Source organism: Rousettus aegyptiacus, unplaced genomic scaffold (assembly GCF_014176215.1).
Source record: "Rousettus aegyptiacus isolate mRouAeg1 unplaced genomic scaffold, mRouAeg1.p scaffold_m13_p_6, whole genome shotgun sequence".
Classification (NCBI taxonomy): Eukaryota; Metazoa; Chordata; class Mammalia; order Chiroptera; family Pteropodidae; genus Rousettus; species Rousettus aegyptiacus.
Window position 1 is genome coordinate 110909036 of NW_023416309.1, and position 20578 is coordinate 110929613.

General features: G+C 57.7%; 2 protein-coding genes and 1 pseudogene across 2 annotated transcripts; all 3 read left to right on the plus strand.

Annotated features, from left to right (window-relative positions):
- Nucleotides 1–864: 864 nt before the first annotated feature.
- Nucleotides 865–8746, plus strand: OTOP2 (otopetrin 2). The gene is made up of 6 exons (XM_016132519.2): nucleotides 865–1200; nucleotides 1843–1979; nucleotides 3163–3221; nucleotides 3739–3860; nucleotides 5425–6296; nucleotides 8221–8746. Exons 1-6 carry the CDS (start codon nucleotides 888–890, stop codon nucleotides 8389–8391), a joined length of 1674 nt encoding a protein of 557 aa, XP_015988005.1. The 5' UTR covers nucleotides 865–887; the 3' UTR covers nucleotides 8392–8746.
- A 1332-nt stretch (nucleotides 8747–10078) lies between these two features.
- OTOP3 (otopetrin 3) lies at nucleotides 10079–19935 on the plus strand. Its single transcript, XM_016132567.2, has 7 exons — nucleotides 10079–10171; nucleotides 14102–14509; nucleotides 14592–14728; nucleotides 15338–15396; nucleotides 15705–15823; nucleotides 17707–18542; nucleotides 19153–19935. The coding sequence occupies exons 1-7, from the start codon at nucleotides 10153–10155 to the stop codon at nucleotides 19321–19323; spliced, it is 1749 nt and encodes a 582-aa protein (XP_015988053.2). The 5' UTR covers nucleotides 10079–10152; the 3' UTR covers nucleotides 19324–19935.
- LOC118604755 lies at nucleotides 16607–16715 on the plus strand (annotated as a pseudogene).
- Nucleotides 19936–20578: the final 643 nt, after the last annotated feature.

Sequence of the window (20578 nt, forward strand, 5' to 3'; positions counted from 1 at the left end):
CTAGGACAGTGGGCCTGAGAGGAGGATTAGGCCCGGCCGCCGGGTAACCGGCGAGTTGGCCCCAGCTGTCCGAGTCGCCGCGCGTTCCCGCGGCGTGGGCGCGCGCCGCTCCGGCAGGGGGCGCTGGAGGACCGGGCGCGGCCTCCGCGGGGCGCGTCGCCCCCACGCCCGACCGCGCCGCGTGCAGCCGAGCGCGACGCGGGCTTAGGGACAGAGGGAGAGGGACCTTCGACCGCCGTGCGGGGGTCGGGGCGCGAGGGTCCGGATCTTGGGCCGACGAACTGAGGAGCACAAAGGTACAGCGCGCGCTGGGGCTGGGAGGGCGTCGGGGCGCGGGGCGCGGCGGGGCGGGGTGCCCTCGGGGTGCCGCAGTGAGGGGAGCCTGGCCCCGCCGAGGCGACGGGGCGGCGGGGGCGGGGGCGCCTTTTAACGGGTAAATATAAGTCTCACCTTATGTGGCTCCCGCTCGCTCGTCCCCACATTCAGCCTGCGGGAAAGATGGATCATGTGAGCGGGACCGCGGGGTCGATGGCGCTGAGCTCCCGCGGCTGTGCAGCGTCCGCGGAGCCCCGCGTGGCAGAGAGGACGCGCTCGCCGCCCTTTGACCCCCTCGTCAGCGCGGGCTCGCGGCCCGGCCAGGTGGGTGCCCCGGGCCACGGGCCCGACGGGCCCCGGGGAGTGGGGACCCGGGACGGCGTCTGACCGGCCGCTGCCCCGCGAACGCGGCAGGCGCAGCCGCTCTCTTCCTCCACCCCCCGCGGCCCCCCTGCTCCGGGTGAGGGACGCCCCGCTCCCAAAAGCTAGGGATAAGACGGCGGAACGAACCTGGGGTCCTGTCCGCTCCTCCCCCGCAGTGAGCCCCGCCGCCTCCTCCAGTCGCCCCTGCCATGTCGGAGGAGCCGGCCGCCCGCCCCAAGGAGAGCCCGCCGGCGCCGCGCGCAGCCCCGCGCGAGGTGTGGAAGAAGGGCGGCCGCCTGCTGTCCGTGCTGCTGGCCGTGAACGTGCTGCTCCTCGCCTGCACGCTCATCAGCGGCGGCGCCTTCAACAAGGTGGCGGTGTACGACACCGACGTGTTCGCGCTGCTCACCGCCATGATGCTGCTGGCGACGCTCTGGATCCTCTTCTACCTCCTGCGCACCGTGCGCCGCCCCGACGCCGTCCCCTACCGGGATAAGCACGCCGGCCCCATCTGGCTCCGAGGTGCGGTGCAGAGTGGGCGCCGCGGTGGAGGGGGGTTCAGCCAGGGAGCCGGAGGCCGGGGGCGGAGGGGGGGTCTGTGGCGTCACGAGGAAGAGGTAGAAGTTCCCCTGGCGGGGCTAGAGGTGGCCGAAGGACAGGCAGGCTGCAGCTGGAGAAGAGGAAGGGAGAGGGTCCTGGAGCGGGGATGAAGGCGAATTCTTTGCCGCGTCTAAAGATGGGGAAAAGGTGGTTATGGGAAAAAGTCTCTGCTGAAGAGCAGAAAATGTGACAGCTGCACCTGAAAAGGTCCGTCCAGGGCCTTTTCCCTTATCTATGCAGCCCCAAAAAGATGGGGGCTCAGCGGGATATCCGTCCACTCACTCAATTATACATTCGTCCTTCCATCCACCCATTCATCTTTCAGTCCATCTACTCACCTATCCGCCTATCTATCCATCCCTCCACCTGTCCACCTATCCATCCATCCATCCATCCATCCATCCATCCATCCATCCATCCATCCATCCATCCATCCAACCATCCATCCATCCATCCATCTACCCAGCCAGCGAGCCAGCCAACCAACCACCCATCTAGCCATCCACCCTCAGATCTATAAGCCTTCTTCCTGCTTCTCTGACCTATCCCGCCCCCCATTCCCAGGTGGGCTGGTGCTGTTTGGGATCTGCACTCTGGTCATGGATGTCTTCAAGACCGGCTACTACTCCAGTTTCTTTGAGTGCCAGTCAGCCATCAAGATCCTACACCCTCTCACCCAGGCTGTGTTTGTCATCGTCCAGGTGAGTGGGTGGGACGAGTGTCCTGAATGGTGGACAGGAGCCAACACCTGGCCTGGGGTCAGGAGACCTGAGCGCCACTTCTACCCTGAGCAATCAAATAAGCTGGCGCTGGGTCTGTAGCGGGGACCGTGCGAGTCCACGCATCCGGACGTACTTGGCAATGACGCAATATCCAAATGCGAGTGCCTGCTTCGAGGCCCTGTGATTTCATTTCAACCTGAGCAGTGCCACTAGTTCACGTGACTTGTGGCAGCCACCCCATCTCCTAGAACCTGGCCTGACCTCCTTGGGTGCCCATAGAAGGCACCGGTCTCAGCGCCTGGTCCTTCTGTGGGCATGGCCAGTGTGGCCTCAGCCATGTCCCCTATATTTTGTATTTGTTTAGGAAATAAGGTATTCTGTACCTGAGTTTTTTTTAAAAAGTTCAAATATATTGGTGGTGGGGCGGGGGGGGGGAGAGAGAGAGAGAGAGAGATGGAGATTGCATAAACAACACTTTGAAAGATTTTCTGACTAAGCTGAGGCAGGACTGGTCTTACATGGGACCAAAATAGGCCCTACCCTGGATCGTGACCAGAATGACCACGTGTGGTTCCCTTCCCTTCCCCTGTGGCCGGTTTCCACAATTTGACACATTTATGGGCATTTATATGGTTTTAGTCTTTTACATTTTATGGGTTTGAAGAATACTCAGGTAAAATGAAAATACAGATACCCCCACGTAGCAAGGATTTGTTGGCAGCTAGGTGAGAGTGAGGATTTTCAGGGCAACAGAGGATGAGCATGGGGCAGGGGACGTTGCCAAGGGGAAGTGAGATGTCACCAGAGATTCTTTATACCTTGGACAAGACCTAGCCTGAGGCTGGCCTTGCTCACAAAAATAAATAACCATACAGTAAAAACTCTACTTGACCTCCATCCTGCAAAACAAACACCAAGATTAGAGAGTTTTACAGGTGACATTATGCAAATTATTAAAGAGTAGAGTACTATTTTATATGGACTATTCCCTAGAAGAGAGAGAAAGTTCCTGCCCTCATTTCGCAAACCTGAAATAAACTTTATAACTCAATATGAAGGCGCTCGAGGTAAAGGGAACTTAATGCTGGGTGTGGACATGGGCACTCTGGAGTTTATCTGTTTGTTCCACCCAGAAAATGACCTTATCACTCTCTCAACACAGACTTACTTTCTCTGGGTCTCTGCTAAAGACTGTATTCACATCCACCTGGACCTGACCCGGTGAGTGCCCGGTCCGCAGCTCGGTGGCCGTGCTGAGGGCGCCAGCACTCACCTTGCATGAGAGATGAAGGTTTTCCAACCTGGGGCCTGGGGCCTCTTTTCTCCCCTTGGGTGGGTTTCAACCAAAGCCCCCTGGCTTTGTCAGCCTGCTTTTCATCACCGTGCACTGTGGGGTGTGTGTGTGTGTGTGTGTGTGTGTGTGTGTGTGTGTGTGTACATGTTCGTGTGTGCGCCTGCATGTCCCTTGGAGGGCTGGATTGTGTACTGCACCACAAGTCCTTTCCCCTAGGAGAGGGAGCGGCAGTGGCCTGAGTCTCTGCCACCACCCTCGGGTGGCATCTCCACCAGGCCGTGCTCCCTCCAGACTCAGCTTCCTGTTCACACAGGGGCCTGACTGCTTTCTCGTTTCTCAACGCCGTCTCCCAGTGTAGCTCACCAGCCCTCTCTCCGCCTCGCCAGGGACCCAGAATGAGCCAAAGACTCTGACCGGCCTCTCTGCTCTCCCCCCCACAAACAGGTGTGGCCTCATGTTCACACTCACCACCAACCTGGCCATCTGGATGGCAGCCGTGGTGGATGAATCCGTGCACCAGGCACACTCCCACAGCAACGCCAGCCACTCCCGCCTCGCTCCTGACCGTGAGTGCCCAGTTCAGGGAACTCTGTGGCCCGGTGACTCCCCGGCCTCGGGCTGGGTGCTTTGTGCACTTGTAGAGTCAGTCTCCGGTGTCCTCACAAGAGAGGAGTGCCCCTCCTGCTCTGGGCTCTGACTCTGACATAGGTGTAGGTGGCCCAGGAGGGGGAGCATCGGGGGCACCTTCTCATCCTGGGGGTGCAGCCTTGACCCCGTTGTCCAGGTGTCAGTTCCACTGATGAAGGGTTTTGGGCTCCAGGACAAAAAGGCCAAGGGTGATCTAATTGGAGGGAGGGGAAGGGAGGCAGGGCAGCTCACTGGTGGAACCAGAGAGCTGGGCACGAAGCTAAAAATAATAATCACGATGACGATGGTGACAATCTACTGAGCTCTACACGTCGGACGCTGTGCTAAGTGTCTTAAACCCTCTATCTTACTTAATCCTCACAACTTCCCTGTGAGATGAGTCATATTATTATGCCCATTTTACAGATGAAGAAATTAAGGCATAGCAAGGTCATATAGCTTGCCCAAGGTCACAGAGCTTAAAGTTGGAGAATTAGTGCTCAGATCCATTTTTTGCTTTTAACCAATAAGCTATACTGAGGAAGAACAGGGTCTCCAGTCCCCCAGTCCTAGTTCTTTGGACTTCTCTGGGGCCCCCCTCCTCAGGACCAGACTAGATGACTAAGTCCATCTGAACTTCGCCAGTACGGGAGCGTCTGGGGATGAAAAGCCCAGGCCCAGCTCTCTGGGAGACCCCAGCCCAGCAGGACAGACAGAGGGCTACATTTCACATACAGAGGGTTCCTGAGGGTGGTTAAAACCAACCTGGGCAGGCGGCCAACTGAACCGCAGGGTTTGCGGGGCTGCAGTGAGGCGCACTGGAGAGCTGCCTGCCCCGGGGTTCAGAGTCAGGTCGCTTGAGTTCACTCTGCCATCACAAGCCACTATACCTCAGGAGGGCCTCAGTTTCTTCATCTGCAAAACCAGCCAGGACAGTTCTGGAGATCAAGAGAGATGTTTGCCAGGGCCCAAGACACCCTACAAAGCGCAGTCTGGGCTCCGGACTAGACTCCTCGCAGTGTGGTGTGAACGGAAGTGGTGGGAGGTTGCGGCCCAGACCCCGGGCTGAGTCAGATGCTGGGGGGAGCTTCGAGGAAGCTGGAACTTGAGAGGTTCCCGGGAGGGCCACCCATCAGGACCAGAACCTTGCCTGTCTCGGGGAGCCAGGGGTATTTGCTGGTGGGGACTGATTGGCAGTGTTTTTTTGAAGGAACGGAATGGGATAAAGTGACAGTTCTGTGGCTCAGATTTATTATTACTATTACTATTATTATTATTATTATTATTATTATTATTATTGAGCACAAGCTATTGTTTACTGGTGTGTCCCACAGTCCCTGGCACACAGTAGGTGCTCAATAAATACTATGCCTGTGTAAGCGTGAATGTGGCAGATGGAGACCCTGCCCTTGCAAAGGTATCGGTCCCGGGGCGAGGCTCTTGGGAGGGGGCGTTTCCAGGAAGGTGGGAGGGCAGGGTGGCTCTGTGCCCCTCTCCCCACAGCGGAGCGCGTGGCCAGCGGGGTCGGAGGAGACTGCCCCTGCGACACGGCCATCTGCCAGATCTTCCAGCAGGGCTACTTCTACCTGTACCCCTTCAACATCGAGTACAGCCTCTTCGCCTCCACCATGCTCTACGTCATGTGGAAGAACGTGGGCAGGCTGCTGGCCTCCTCTACCCGTGGGCACAGCCACACCCCATCCCAGGTCGGCCTCTTCCGGGAGACATTCTTTGCCGGCCCGATCCTGGGCCTGATGCTCCTTGTGGTGGGGCTGGCCGTCTTCATCATCTACGAGGTCCAAATGAGTGGGGAGGGGGGCCACACCCAGCAGGCCCTGGTCATCTACTACAGCTTCAACATAGTGTGTCTGGGGCTCATGACCTTGGTCAGCCTGAGCGGCTCGATCATCTACCGTTTTGACCGCCGGGCCATGGATCACCATAAGAACCCCACGCGAACCCTGGACGTGGCCCTGCTGATGGGTGCTGCCCTGGGCCAGTACGCCATCTCCTACTACTCTATCGTGGCTGTGGTGGTGGGCATGCCCAGGGACTTGCTTGGGGGACTCAACTTGGCCCATGCTCTGCTCATGATTGCCCAGCACACCTTCCAGAATGTGTTCATCATCGAGAGCCTCCACCGGGGCCCGCCGGGGGCTGAGCCTCACAGAAGCCCTCCCAAGGAGCCCAGCCTCACCTTTGCCAACCTGGATGCCCTCCACACCCTGCCCTCCTGCCCGCCCGCCCCTCGGCTGGTTGGGCCCAGCGCGGCAGGCCCTCAGGAAGCAGTGGCCATCATCTTGACTTCCAGAGGCCACTGGAGACGCCGGTGCCTGAAAGACATTTCTCTGTTTCTTCTCTTATGCAACATCATCGTGAGTACCTGGGGTCCTGGGGGTGGGCTGGGCCAAAGAGAAGGCCAGGAGGCTCTTTTGGGTATTTTCCTTTCCTCTGTCTTGTCTCCAGCCTACTTGAGACTCTTACGGCTCTCTAGAGAAAGAGCAGGCTCAGAGAGGGTCTCATGCAGCCCCCAGGCAAACAGCATCTCAGGGCACACAGAGACTGAAATCCCAACACACCAGCATCTCGGCAGCAGCAGGAGCTAAAGGGGTCCCGGAGAAGGCTGACATGGGGGCTGGGCGGAGGTGAGAGGGAGCTGTGAGAACCGAAGTGGAGGGCGGGGGCCCTCACCCCCAGGTGGGAGGTGTGACTGCTCCTGGGAACTTGTGACCAGCCTGCTTCTTAGAATAATTGGAGCAGCGTCAGGAAGTAGCGGAGACCCGTGTAAGTGTGAGCCGCTAGCAGAGCGCAGGCGCGGTGGCGGGGCTGGCCGGGACGCGGGGCACCCACAACGGCAGCCCCCTCCCCAGTGATTCGGCCCAGCCCCCGGCTAAAAGAACGCCTCTGTATAGCAGCAGACTTCACCCAACTCAAATACACGCCATGGACGGAAGTACCTTCCACAGAGGTGCGCCCCAGTGGAGAAACGGTCCTAATGTAGCCACAACCCAACAGAGAAACGCCCCAGCATTGATATAATCCCCAGGAGGAACTCTCTAATACAGGAACGTGTACCCATGGGGGTACGTGCCGGAGAGAGAACACCCCTCCGAAGAAACTTCACTCGATAACAAAGCAGTTCTTTTAGCTGTGAGCTCCTGTGGGAAAACACTCATAATATAGAAACAGCCTCACGTGGGTACGTACATCTAACATAAAACACATCTCCAAAGGGAATTTCACCCCAGTGTTGTATACATGAAATGCACTGACCATCCATCCTGAGGTGCCTTGTTGGTGAAGTCCCCACTGTATCTATTTCCCATTCTACAGGCAGCCTGTAAAAAAAAAAAAAAAAAAAAAAAAAAGTGATAGCAATCTCTGACCTAGTGGAAGCAATGAGGTGCAAAACCTCATATCCTGAGCCAGCTATAGAGCTGGCTCCGCCTTCGCCTCCTGCCCGCCCGGCCCACAGGGTGGAAGTCACCTTTGGGGAGACTGTTTTTGCTCCAAGTGTCCTCTCCAGCTCCTTTATTGTGTGCAGCAGTCCCCAACCTTTTTGGCACCAGGGACCGATGCTCCTCTGAGAACCTAATGCCCCATGATGTGAGGCGGCGATGCTGGCGCTGGGGAGCAGCTGCAGATACAGAAGAAGCTTCCAGCTCCCTCACCTGCCACTCACCTCCTGCCGTGCAGCCCAGTTCCTAACAGGCCTGGGGGTTGGGGACCCCTGTTGTATAGAACATAAACAGGCTCGGAGAGGGGCTGTGATGTGCCCAGGGATGCAGTTAATTAGGGGCGAGGAGGGTGGAGCCGCATACCCCACACCAGACCCTTTTGGATTCACAGCCAGAGATGAGCCAAATTCTAGCTTCAAACTCTTCCCAGACCTCATAGCAGGCTGGAGTGGGGTACCCTTCCACTGGATCCTGAACCCCCTGCCCTGGGCCTGTCTGATTCTGCCACCACCCTACATATATCTTACTAGGAGAGAGCTGCTGATTTAGGCGTTTGAACCAAATTCTCATGTCATCTGCTGAAGCCTAGTGTCCTTTCCCCATCCCACACGTGGGCCACACTGAGGCTAGGAGATGCGATCGCAGGGGTAGCCCTAGCCTGGAGGTGGACAAATTCGATTGGACACATTTCCCGAACTCCTTAGTGAGTGTCAGTCCCTGCCCAAAATGCAGGGGACCCCACTCAGCAACGCCCAGCTCTTGCTGTCCACCAAATGAGAGGGCTGGGACCTGCAGCCAAGCCCGGTCTGGGCCAGGCCCTGACGCGCCCTGTCTCCCGCAGCTGTGGATCATGCCTGCCTTCGGGGCCCGCCCTCACTTCAGCAACAAGGTGGAGGTGGACTTCTATGGCTACTCCCTCTGGGCGGCCATCGTCAACATCTGCCTGCCTTTCGGCATCTTCTACCGCATGCATGCTGTCTCCAGCCTGCTGGAGGTCTACGTGCTGTCCTGAAGCCCCTAAAAGAGAGATATGGGGAGTGGTGGGACTCGGTTCGTGTGCCCACCCAGAGACCCTCGAGAACGAACCCCAGGCTGGCAGTCACTGTGCCTCATTCCCACCCTGTTCCCTCTGGCTCCAGAGTGGAATTTTCACAAAAGTTTTATTTTCCGGCATGTGTTTTAAAATCACGATCAGGCTATGCCCATCTGCCCTAGTATGACACTGGAGTGTGGGGCCATGGGGAAGGGGGGCCACTTCCTGTAGCATTTCTAGGACCAGGCAGGATCTGAAAGTGTCAGTGGCTCGAGCTCCACCCCGATCCCAGCCCTGCGACCTGGCCAGTGCTGCTGCCTGGAGCTGAGAACCAATAAACTTGCAAGTTTGTCCCCGTCCCCCACTTCCTATCTCAGCCACACCATCTCAGATGATCACAAAAGAGGATCTTGGGGGCGGGAGCTGGAAGGGCCCCTCGAGATTTTCAGGTCTCAAGCTTTTCAGTGGGTGAGCCAAGTCTGAGTTCCAAACCAGTTACAGACTAGTATCTGGGTGGCTGGGAGGGGCTGGGCAAAGTACCCAGGCTGCCACCTTCCTCTTCCCTTTATCCTCAGGTGACATATACATTTTTTATGTGTTCCATGACACAGGAAAGGTTAGGAAGGACTGACCTAGTCCAAATACCACTTTACAAAGAAAGAAATGGAGGCCCAAGGAGGTAAAGTGACTTGCCTAAGTCACACAGCTCAAGAGAGCCTTTCTACAAAGCATACTAATTTTCAAACAGCAGAACCTTTTTTTTTTTTTCCCGGTAAATAAAATATTTCAAGAACCCGAGTTTATAACATAAACAGGGCTGTTCTAGTTTAAGAGGAGCTAGGGATGCAGATCCTCACCCCTTGGGCCTCGTCTGCCCCACCACCCCGGCTCCCTGGTGGTCCCCGAAACCCCTCTACAGAAGGCATAGAGATGGACTCAGCAAAGAGACGGAAGCGTCAGATGGAACAGAAACTGATGGAAAAGGCGGTTCAACAGCTAGAAGAGGCAGAATGGGTGGCCCCAGAGTCAGGCGAAGGAGGGACAGGCTAGGGTGGGGGCTGGGGCGGGGCCGGGGTGGGCGGAGAGCTTGGGAGCAGCAGCACTAGGGCCCCCGGGACTTCACAGGAAAATGTGCGTGGACTGGGCCGTGGACTGGGCGGGCACGAGGAGATGGGAGGATCTCAGAGACGCAGGAGGAGCGGAGGAGGGCCACAGGCGGCAACTGCCCACCCCGCTCGCTTCTGCCCCAAGCTCACTGACTGTTTCACTTAGAAACTGACAGCCGCCGCCCGACCTGGCGCTGAGTGGGGTATAGGAAGAGGCGACCCCCGACCTGAGGTTTCCTTTCCCTGCTTGGCCGCCAGAGGAAACTGAGGCCTGAATCTCGCAAGGCCTTTACCTCGTCCGGGACACCGCACCCCTTCCCACCTCACCCGGGAGGCGCCGGTCACTGGTCCCCTGACCCTGAGCTCGGCTCCTCTGCACCGCCTCCGGCCCCGCCCGCTCGTCTAGCCGCCTCGCCATTGGCTGCTCCGTCCCGGCCGGAGCCCCTGGCGGTGTAATTAAAGAAGGATTAATGAGAGCCCCAAAGTCAACAGAAAAATCGATGGGCCGCGGAGCCCGAGCGGCGGCTGCGCAGTCCCGCGGGGGGAGGGCGTCGGGGACATCGGTCCGGGCGCTGGGGCCTCACCTCGACCGACGACTGGTGCTGCCCCAGCAGTCGGTTGTCAGCCGACAGCGATGCCGGCCCAGGGCTCAGGTAAGGCTCGCCGGCTGCGCCCTTGGGGCCAGAAGCGCCCCCGGGCCGCAGGTGGAGCGTCCGGGTGGGAGCCCACCTTGCCACGTACGCCCACTCCTCCCTCGAAGCGGCTTTCGGGGGCTCGGGGCTGCAGGGATTGGGACGTGAGGGCGGGGTGACTGGGGGAGGCCAGCGACTGGCGACCCGAGTGCCGGCTCCTCTCTGCCCCCCACCCCAAACCCGGCTCGGCTCCCACCTCCTTTGCGCGGATGGGCGAGCACAGCCGAAAGGGAGCGCCGAGGCCGGGAAGAAAGGGGTGCGGGGTCGGGGCTGCCAGCACGCCGGGTCCGAGGCATGGGTGTAGTGGCTGCCCCGCGCCCCGCAGTCCCCCGAGTGGCTCGGAAAGAAATCTGGAAGCTCCTGGCCCGCGCTCAGCTGCCTCCCCCGGATCTGGCCCTGCGCTTCTGGGAGGGCGGGGCGGGGGGGGGCGCCGCGCCCCGACGGCTCCCGGGCTTTCTTCACCAGCCTCTAAACACGGCCCACAAACCAGTTGCGCAGGCCTTCCCCAGGACTGGCGTTGCGCCGAAGGGCGTGCCGGGGGACGGCGGGTTCCTTCTCGTCGGTTCGGGAGCCCTCACCCTCTACCACGGACCCCGGTGTGCCCCCCACCTGTCACTCTCCCCCGCGTGGACCGAATCCGACATTTCGAGGGCTCCCTCTAGCGGCCGCTGGAGCGTTGAACCCCCGCAGGTGGGGGGCGGGGACTTCAGGGCGAGGACCCTAGACGGAGAGGACCTGGAACCTTACCCTCCAGTGTCCCTTTTAGTTTTGCAGTCCAAGCAAAAACCTGAACCTTCCAGTCCCTCCGGGACTGCGAAAGAGCTGGAAGAAAATGCACAAATAGCTAACACTGAGTGAGAGATGTCTGTGTGCCAGACGCTGATCTACATGTACATAAATTAAGTCATTGAACTTTGATAAAATCCCTATGAGGTAGGTATTATGCAATAATTCATTCATTTATTCGTTCAAGAAATCTCCATTGAACATCTCCTGCACACCGGGTACTGTTCCATAGTTGCATATCTGCTTTACAGATGAGAAAACCAAGGCACCGAGAGTCTTAGTCGCTTGTCCCAGATCACACATGTAGTAGGTGTTAGACCCTGAACTCTTAATTATTAGGCTGTCCTGCCTGGGGAAAATGAGGGAGAATATGGGAAAGGCGAGGTGGAGCAGTCAGAGTTTGGGAGAAAGGGAGCAGGGAGGTGTCCCTGTGAGCCTTGGCTTGCTCAACCTGGGCGGGGAAGCCTGGGAGGAAAGATAAAGATCATCTGGAAAGTCTCTACTGGGCCAGGATGCAAAAGTTTCCATGGGAAGGGTCTCTGTCCACAGCTGTGGTGCTGAAAGTTCAACCACAAAAATGCCAGAGTCAGTCAAAAAACACTGGTTGATTGTCATGCTGTGACAGGTTTGGAGTGTCCAAGTTAAGCAGGACCTGGCCTCTGACTCGAAGGGGTGCCTGGTCTTGAGGGGAGCCAGCCACACCCAGGGCACCTCGCCAGACAATGCACACCCACTCTCAACAGATGCTTGGGCAGAGGGAGAAGGCTTCCCAGGAGAAGCACGTAAGGTGGGCGGTAAGGATGGGTTAGAGCCATGGTGGAGGGTAGCAGGTGAGAGAGAAAGAACAGTAGGCTTCGGGGGTGATGGCGGAAGGCAGGAGACCGCATGAGAAATGTGGAGCCCTCGGGCTGGGCCTGGATAGACGTGGCAGGGGGTGGGGCACATGCCTGGAGTGTGACGGGGGGCTGGAAAGGGAGGGTGCAGAGCTGGAACAAGAATGACAGGAGAACTAGGAAATGGGGGAGAAAATTATTCGTAGACCCTTAAAGAGGACCAAGTTTTATTATTCTATTGGTCTCCGGAGAGAATAGCAGAAGGTATAAATATTGAGCAAATTGCACATGGGAAAACGGGGGGCTCAAGAGCCTACATTTTAGAGCCAAATGAAATGGGGGTCTTCTGGGGGTTACATAGTGGGAAAGTCTGAAGCTTCTGAAGTTCGGAGTTCAAAGGGACAAACAGAGCAAAGCACAGCTAATTAAAATAGAGCATGAGAGGCTCCAGCAGTAAGCATGGATCTTGGTGGTGGTACCAAGAGGGAGAGCCTAATCCAGCTTTGGCACAGGGGTTCAGGGGAGGTCCACTAAGAGGATGTAGGGCTCTTCTGAGTCCTAAAGGACAAGCCACAGTCAGCCAAGGGACAAGGAGTTTGGCATTATGGGTGAAGGGTCAGGCGTGGGCAGATAGGGAGGTGAGCAAAAGCAGAGGCATTCTGGGAACTGCAGCGGGATGATCCAGCCCATGGACAAGTGGAGTCTCAAACAGTGCTGGAGATGTAAGTGGAGGACAGACCAGGAAGCAACCGCAGTTGCCCTGCTCTGAGTACTTTCTACACTCCAAACCCATACTGTACACACACTGCCTCATTTCATGTTAAGAGGTCATGCTAGGCAGTTTGGACTTGGTACTTAGGGCAATTGGTCACCTTTGAAGGGCTCACAGTAGAGGAGAGGCACAGTGGGCAGGGAGACCTGTCCAGGAAGAGAAGAGGGAGCCCTGGACTAGAGGCAAAGAGGATGCTCGTTCCCTGCCAGGAGATGTGGGGATAGAGATGCCACCTGATGAGACAGTAAGCTTAGGTAGCAGGCCTCCTGCAGCCTGGAGAATGGAGAGGGTGAGCACTTAAGAGCCCTGAGCCCAGAGCACCAGGGATTCGAGAGCAGCAGCAGGACCAGGGGAGGGCACCTGGGATGGCCGGGGGCAGGGGGAGCCTCCTGAGTCAGCTCAGGAGAAGTCTCCCCATCAGGACAGTCCCCAGCAGGGTGTCCCCCTCTCTAGTACAGCTCAGTGCCATGAGGAATGAGTACACAAAGGCCCATGGGAGGAGTGTGCTGGCCTCCAGGCAAAGGCCCCGAGCTACAGGTATGAAGTGACCTCAATGTGGGTCCAAGAGAGGGGCGACAAAGAGGCTGACCTGTGTGAAAATTCAGGAGATGGTGAGGAAGTAGCAGGGGACATTCAAGGTGGAGAAGGGTCACAGATGGCGTTCCCCATGTTGTGCTGGGCATTCGTAGGACGTCCAGGAGTCAGGAGGAGGTGGTGCAGGCGGAAGCCCCTTCTGTCAAAGTCAAGGGCACGGCATCCGTGCTGATCCCAACCTGCCCCATGCTTGTGGCAGACATTGCAAATTAATCCCAGCACTTTCCTCCATCTTCAAAATTAATTTTAATTACATATGTGACATGTTTTTTAAAGCTAGAGCATTAAACCACTGCCACTCCTAGGGCCCTCCTCCCTCCCCCGGAAGAAATTCCTCTGGAGAGTCCGGCGGGTATGTTCCGGACCCAAATGTCCCCACGATCAGCTTTTATGTCAGCTCACAGCGTTCTTTCCCAACCAGCCCACTCCAGACAACCATCGCCCACTAACCGGAGTCAGAGCAAGGGTGGACACCTTGCTCCCTCACTCAGGAGCGAGATTCCTCCCCGAAGTCAGCAGGGCACAGGCTGCCTTATGGTGGTGATAAGTCACAGCCCTAGAAAGCGCCCAGTGGCCAGGAGCTATGCAAGTGCCCCTGACTCCCTTGACAGACATTATTATTCCATCTTAGGGTCAGGCACTGAGGCAGGAAGCGTGGGGTGCAGGGCAGGTGGTCCCCAAGCGAGTGGAAGCAATCTGTGTCCACGCGGAGAACAAGGGTTTCATACCCCGCCCTCTGTTTGAACCTCCGTGGGTCCCGTAAGGCAGATGGGCAGCTGCCTTTATTTCCAATGTTCTGACCAGAGAAGTTGCGCAGTTCGCCTTGGTCACATAACCGTTAAGGGCAGAGATGGAACTGAACCCAGGACAGCCAGCAGCCAACCAGGATCCTTTCTCCCTCCCCAGCCCCTGCTGAAGCTCCACCGGTGACCTTTCTAGAAGCACAAGAGACTAGAGCGGTCAAGGACCAAGCGGACATGGGGGCCCAGGACTCGGGCACCCCCGCCTTGCCTCGTCACAAGTCCTGGCTGGCCCGGCATGTCTCACTGCTGCTGCGGCGGGACCGGCAGGCCCAGAAGGCCGGGCAGCTCTTCTCCGGGCTCCTGGCCCTCAACGTGGTGTTTCTGGGCGGAGCCTTCATCTGCAGCATGATCTTCAACAACGTGGCAGTCACACTGGGCGACGTGTGGATTCTGCTGGCCGTGCTGAGGACGCTGTCCCTCCTCTGGCTCCTCTACTATAGGACCAGCACCTCCCGCCGGCCACACGCGGTGCTCTACAGGGACCCTCATGCAGGACCCATCTGGGTGCGGGGTGAGTGTGGGGGCTGGGCGGGTGCAGGGTGGTGGGGAGGGAGAGTCGTTCCACCAAGTGCCAATGGCCACCGGCCCCCTAGGCTCCCTGCTGCTCTTTGGCGGGTTCACCATCTGCCTCAATGGCTTCCGCATGGGCTACAACTTGAGCCACAGCCACTGCAAGTCACAGCTGGAGCTCATCTTCCCTGTCGTGGAGATCATCTTCGTCGGCATCCAGGTAACAGGCCTCTCCCTACGCCAGGCCACACGCACACACGCCCCAGCCTGTGCCCGGGAACAGCCCCCCAGGCAAATGCCTACGTGGCTCAGAGTTTGTACACACGCCACGGCCCCCAACAAATGCCTGTCTCTGTGTCCCCACATCCACACTCTGCGTATACCTGCACCGGCACACACCATGTCACTGAACTGCAGACACCTGTAAATCCATCTGCCTGCGCCTGCTCGTGTGTATCTAAACCTACACCCGTGGGTGTACAGAGCTGCTCCCAGCCACGGATGTCCGGCTCCCTCCTCACGGCCTGTTCCGCACCCGGCATGGTGCTCCATTTGCATCATCTTTTTTATTTCCACGATAAGTGGGCATTCCCCGAGAGGTCGGCATTTCAGTCCCATTTTAGAGCTGAGGAGACTGAGGCTCAGAGATATCGTACCACTGGCCCAAAGGCACACAGCAAGGGAACGGTGGAGCCGGGAACCTAACCCAGGCTTCCTCACTGTCCCTTCCATTGTAAATACACACAAGCAGCCGGGGCGCACACTCCACGGTCCACCCTCAACACCCCCCACCACCCCCGGCCCCGGCTCAAGGCCCTGTCCCCTGCAGACTTGGGTGCTCTGGAGACACTGTAAGGACTGTGCTCAGGTCCAGACCAACGTCACTAGGTAAGGTGGGGACGTCTTCCCTCCCTGCAACAACTGCCAGGGCTTCCTGTCCCCTCTGCTGCCTGCCCCCCACAGCTTGCCTGCCCCCCACAGCTTGCCTGCTCCCCGCAGCTTGCCTGCCCCGCCCCCGCAGCTTGCCTGGGGCTGCGGGTTAGTCTGGGAATGGGTCCCAGGTGGCCCCTAGGTCTACCTGAAGTCCTAATGTCAGATGGGATCTGGTTTGGGGAGAGGGTGGTCACCCCAAAGGCAGTGATAAGCACCCAGGGAGCCGGCTAAGCTGTGTGGGCATAGCGTGGCGTCTCCTCCAGGTGTGGCCTGATGCTGACCCTGGCCACCAACCTGCTGGTGTGGGTCCTGGACGTCACCAACGACTCCATGCACCGCGAGATCGAGGCGGAGCTCAATGCCCTCATGAGGAAGCTGTCAGGTACAGAAGAGACTGCTCCCCCCACCCCCAAATGCACACGCACGTGCACACACACACACACACACACACACACACACACACACTCCACTCCTCCAAACGAGTGCGCTTCGGTGAGTCTACAAAGCGGGGAACGAACGCCAGAGGCCAGATCATGACTAGACAGAAAACCCACCCTGCCCCCATCCCGTGCCTGCTCCATCAGGTCCCAGTGCCCTGAAACCCTGCTCCAGGTGTCCATCTAGCTGTCAGCTGATGTCAGCAAGCTGGCCAGTAATCCTGGCTAAACCATTCAGTGATAAATCCAGGTAGGCACCCCATCCCTGGCATTTGCCTTTTACTTGAAAGAAACTAACTAAAAAGCCTTCTGCACTGAAAGGAATGTCTTCTTAATACAACCGTAGGTGCCTGGACATGTCGGGAGGGAAGATTTCTGGGGAGAAAGGCCTCCCTGCATTGTTCCATGTGCCCAATCCTCATCTGTATAGCCTGTCCCTTCAAAGCTATGTCCCACAAACCTACATGGGAACATTGCTGTCTACGGGGTTCAGCCACACCTGTGTGTGTATATACAGTACCCCCAAAGCTGGCATCACAATCCTGACCTGTGAACAGCCAAGCCTTCCCAGCACACCCATGCGTTTACACACCCACCCCATAAATCATGGCACACCTGTACACGGTGCACATTCTTTATACTCTGGATAGATTTCTCAGGAGAGCTGGGCAAGGAGAATTTTTTTTTTGCAAGTGACACCATAGATTGTTTTATTATTAAAAAATTCAGTTTATGGCCATGCCACCCTGAACAAGCCTGATCTCGGAAGCTAAGCAGGGTTGGGCCTGGTTAGTACTTAGATGGGCGACCACCTAGGAAGACCAGGTGCTGTAGGCATAAAAAATAAAAATAAAATAAAATAAGGGATTGTAAGCTGACAAGGTCCTTGTAATCTGTGAGGTCAACCAAGGGTTGCCTCGCCTAAAAAAAAAAAAATTCAAACATATAGATGTGTAGAAGAACAAGATCTATCCATCACCCAGACGGAATAATGATTAACATGTTGCCATACCTACTTCAATTTTTTGCTGAATTATTTACACTACTGAGATTGTGGCTTTCCATCCCAAAACATGTCTGTATGCGTCTCTTTAAAACAAGTATATTTTGCTACATTACCACAATGCTCTTACAATTTCTTACAAAATTTCCTAACATCATTGCCATCCTCTGTACCAATCTATGTTAATTTCCTCCAAGCAGCCCATAAAATGTCTTTTACGATGTTTTGTTTGAACTTTCAACGCATTTGGCCGTTGTCTCTTTAGTCTCCCCCCACCCCCCAATGACACTGAGATTTGTCAAGTTGCTTCCTGGTGGTGGCATTTGAATAGCCCCTGTCTCCCCTGCTTTTCCTGGAAACTAGAAGTATGGACCAAAGCCTTGATTAGATTCAGGCTAAACACTTTGGGCACCAGCATTTCACAAGCGAGTCTGTGTGCCTTGCAGGGCACCTCGTTTTCAAGGTGAGATATCTGATACCCCACAGTGCAGCTGTTACGGAGTCCAGTGTAGCAGCCTGGTCTCCCCTTTATAATGCTAAGGGTTTCCTCCTATACCCCAAGTAATTTCTGACATTAGGCACCAAAGCCACCGTGCATTAAATGCTTTATGTAAGCGGGAATCCCTTTGTAAAGGAATGACCATTCACCCTGTGATTGCTTATTTCTCTCTCTGGGCCTCAGTTGCCATACCTGTGACATAGGTGGGCCGGTCCCTTTCACCTCCGCCATACTCCAGGGGGTGAACGGGACTGATGCGTGCAGCTGGTTTCCTCAGAGCCCGGGTCACCTGAATGTCTGTCGCCTCTCGCCCTGCCCCCTTCCAGGCAACGACACCAACACCTGCCAGTGTCTCAATGTGACGGTGTGCGAGGCCTTCCAGAAGGGCTACCTGATGCTCTACCCCTTCAGCACCGAGTACTGCCTCATCTGCTGCGCCGTGCTCTTCGTCATGTGGAAGAACGTGGGGCGCCGCCTGGCCCCGCACGCGAGTGCGCGCCCCGGCGCCCCGCCCTTCCGCCTGCACGGGGCCGTCTTCGGGCCGCTGCTGGGCCTGCTGGCGCTGGTGGCAGGCGTGTGCATCTTCGTGCTCTTCCAAATCAAAGCCAGCGGCCCCACCATCGCACGCCAGTACTTCACCCTCTACTACGGCTACTACACAGCCGTGCTGCCCGCCATGAGCCTGGCGTGCCTGGCCGGCACGGCCATCCACGGGCTGGAGGAGCGAGAGCTGGACACGCTCAAGAACCCCACCCGCAGCCTGGACGTGGTGCTGCTGATGGGGGCGGCGCTGGGCCAGATGGGCATCGCGTACTTCTCCACGGTGGCCATCGTGGCCACTCGCCCTCAGGAGCTGCTCAACCACCTCATCCTGGCCTACTCCCTGCTGCTCATCCTGCAGCACATGGCCCAGAACCTCTTCATCATCGAGGGCCTGCACCGGCGCCCGCTCTGGGAGGAGGCCCCTGAGGGCCTGGCGGGGAAGCAGGAGGTGGAGCCGGAGCCAGAGCCCAAGGAGCCGCAGCGCAGCAGCTCCCTGCTGGAGCTGGGCCAGGGCCTGCGGCGGGCCTCCCTGGCCTACATGCACTCCTATAGCCACCTCAACTGGAAGCGGCGGGCGCTCAAGGAGATCTCACTCTTCCTCATCCTCTGCAATATCACAGTGAGTGACACGCTGTGGGGATAGGGGCGGAGCTGGCCAGGAGGCCCCACGGCCTGTCAGGGTCAGTGCCAGCACAACTCAGGGTCGTTTGAGCTCAGGTGGGCAATGACTGGCTGTAAACACACCCCAGATGTCAAAAACCCTGGTCCAGGCGGAGCTTAAGTAATATATTAGCCCCATAATAGTACAGTAGGAGCTCAGAGAAGCCAAGGAAGGCTTCATAAGGGTTTGAGCTGGGACTTGAGAAATGGGTAGAGTTTAGACAGAGGGCAGGGGCCAGGGTGGAGGGGGCAGAGACGAGCAGGAGAACGAAGGTGGAGCAGAAGGAAGTGGTAGAGGTCAGGGCACCAGGGATCCCAGCGTGACAGATAGGGTGCTGGCAGCCTGGGGTCTCATGAGCCATCTGGGGTTCAGGCTGGCAAGCCGAGGAGGTGGCTGTGGTCTGAGTGGGGGGTGGGGGGAGTATGGGAGGAGAAAGGCTGGCTCTGAAAGCCCAAGGGGGAGGGATGTGCTGAAGAGCTGTGGGTCCTGGGGCCTGCCTCCCCTGTGCTGAGCGCCTGAGGGCATGGGAGGGCCCCTCCCCCACCTGACACCCTCCTCTCCTACCCAGCTGTGGATGATGCCCGCGTTCGGCATACACCCGGAGTTTGAGAACGGACTGGAGAAGGATTTCTATGGCTACCGGACATGGTTCACCATCGTCAACTTCGGCCTGCCTCTGGGAGTCTTCTACCGCATGCACTCTGTTGGGGGGCTGGTGGAGGTCTACTTGGGGGCCTGAGGCTGCCCAAGGAACCCATTCCCGGCAGAACCCCAAAGTGCCAAGGCTGGGAAAATGTAGTCCAGAGTTTCTGAGCAGATGCACTATTCCAGGAAGGCCTAGGGCAGCCTGGGTTCCCCCAAAATTTCCCCTTCCACAGAGCCTCATTAGGCTGGGCGCGGGTGAGGGGGTGGTCACTGTTCACAGCCCAAGACAAAGGGCAAAACCTGAACACTGAGCTTCTGATGCCCACGCCCAGGACCGGGCACATGCCTGCCCCTGCTCACCACCACAGTGCAGCCCAGAGTGCACCCAGGAAGACCCCACAGCTACTCCAGGAAGGCCAACCCTCAATGACTGAGTCTGGGGAATTTGGAGAGGGGCACCCCTACCCAGCCAGGCCTCTGGGGCCTGCCTCCTGCTGGGAGAAGTGTGCAGATTTCAAGCTCTGCCCAGGACATCCTGGAAGCTCACAGCTGGGCAGGCAGCCCTGCCCCTCTCTCCCCACACAGCCTAATGAGCTCATTAATTAGCTGCCAGGCAGGGTTCAACAGCTCTCTCCTGCTACCATAAACTCTGTTTGTTTGATTGATTACATTTGGGCTTCGTGGCATTTGTTCCCAGGGACAGAACTGCCACTCTGGGTATGGTGGAAAGGGATGGTCCTCCTGGGCAAAGCTGTGGGGCCAGGATGGTCCTGTTTCTGGGCCAGGGAGGATGTAAACCAGCCGTTGCCTTGCCTGACCCATGGAAGGAGGTGGGAAGAGAGGGGCCAGGATTCCTGAATCCCCCTGTCAGCACCCCATCTCTCTGACACAGAGCTGCAGGTGCCTTTTGGGAGCTGGCTCACCACAGAGGCTGTGGCCTCTGGCTGCTGGGTCCCCAGCCCTGCCGGATCCTCTGAGCCATCAGGCAGAAAGGGCAGCCCATCCATCTTCCTGAGCCCAGTGCAAACAGCGGGCTGGGTCCAGGGTGAGGCCTAGGGTGAGGCCCACGGTGTCACCCAGGGACACTGCTCGAGCCTGCAGGCAGCTTTTGCCTTCCTCCTGGCCCCTCCCCATGAAGCTGGGCACTGGCAAGCACAGGGTCAAGGTGCCAGGGACTCCCCCCGCCCCACACCCTGTGGCTGCCTGGGGCCAGCAGAGCCCCCAGGGGGACCGTGCAGAAGGCCGGGAGGGGGGCCTCTCGCCTCTCCTGTGCAGGCTCTTATCTAGGTGGCCAGAGCCCAGAGGGCACAGCCCTGGGTGACAGGGTCCAAATCTCAATCCCCCACCAA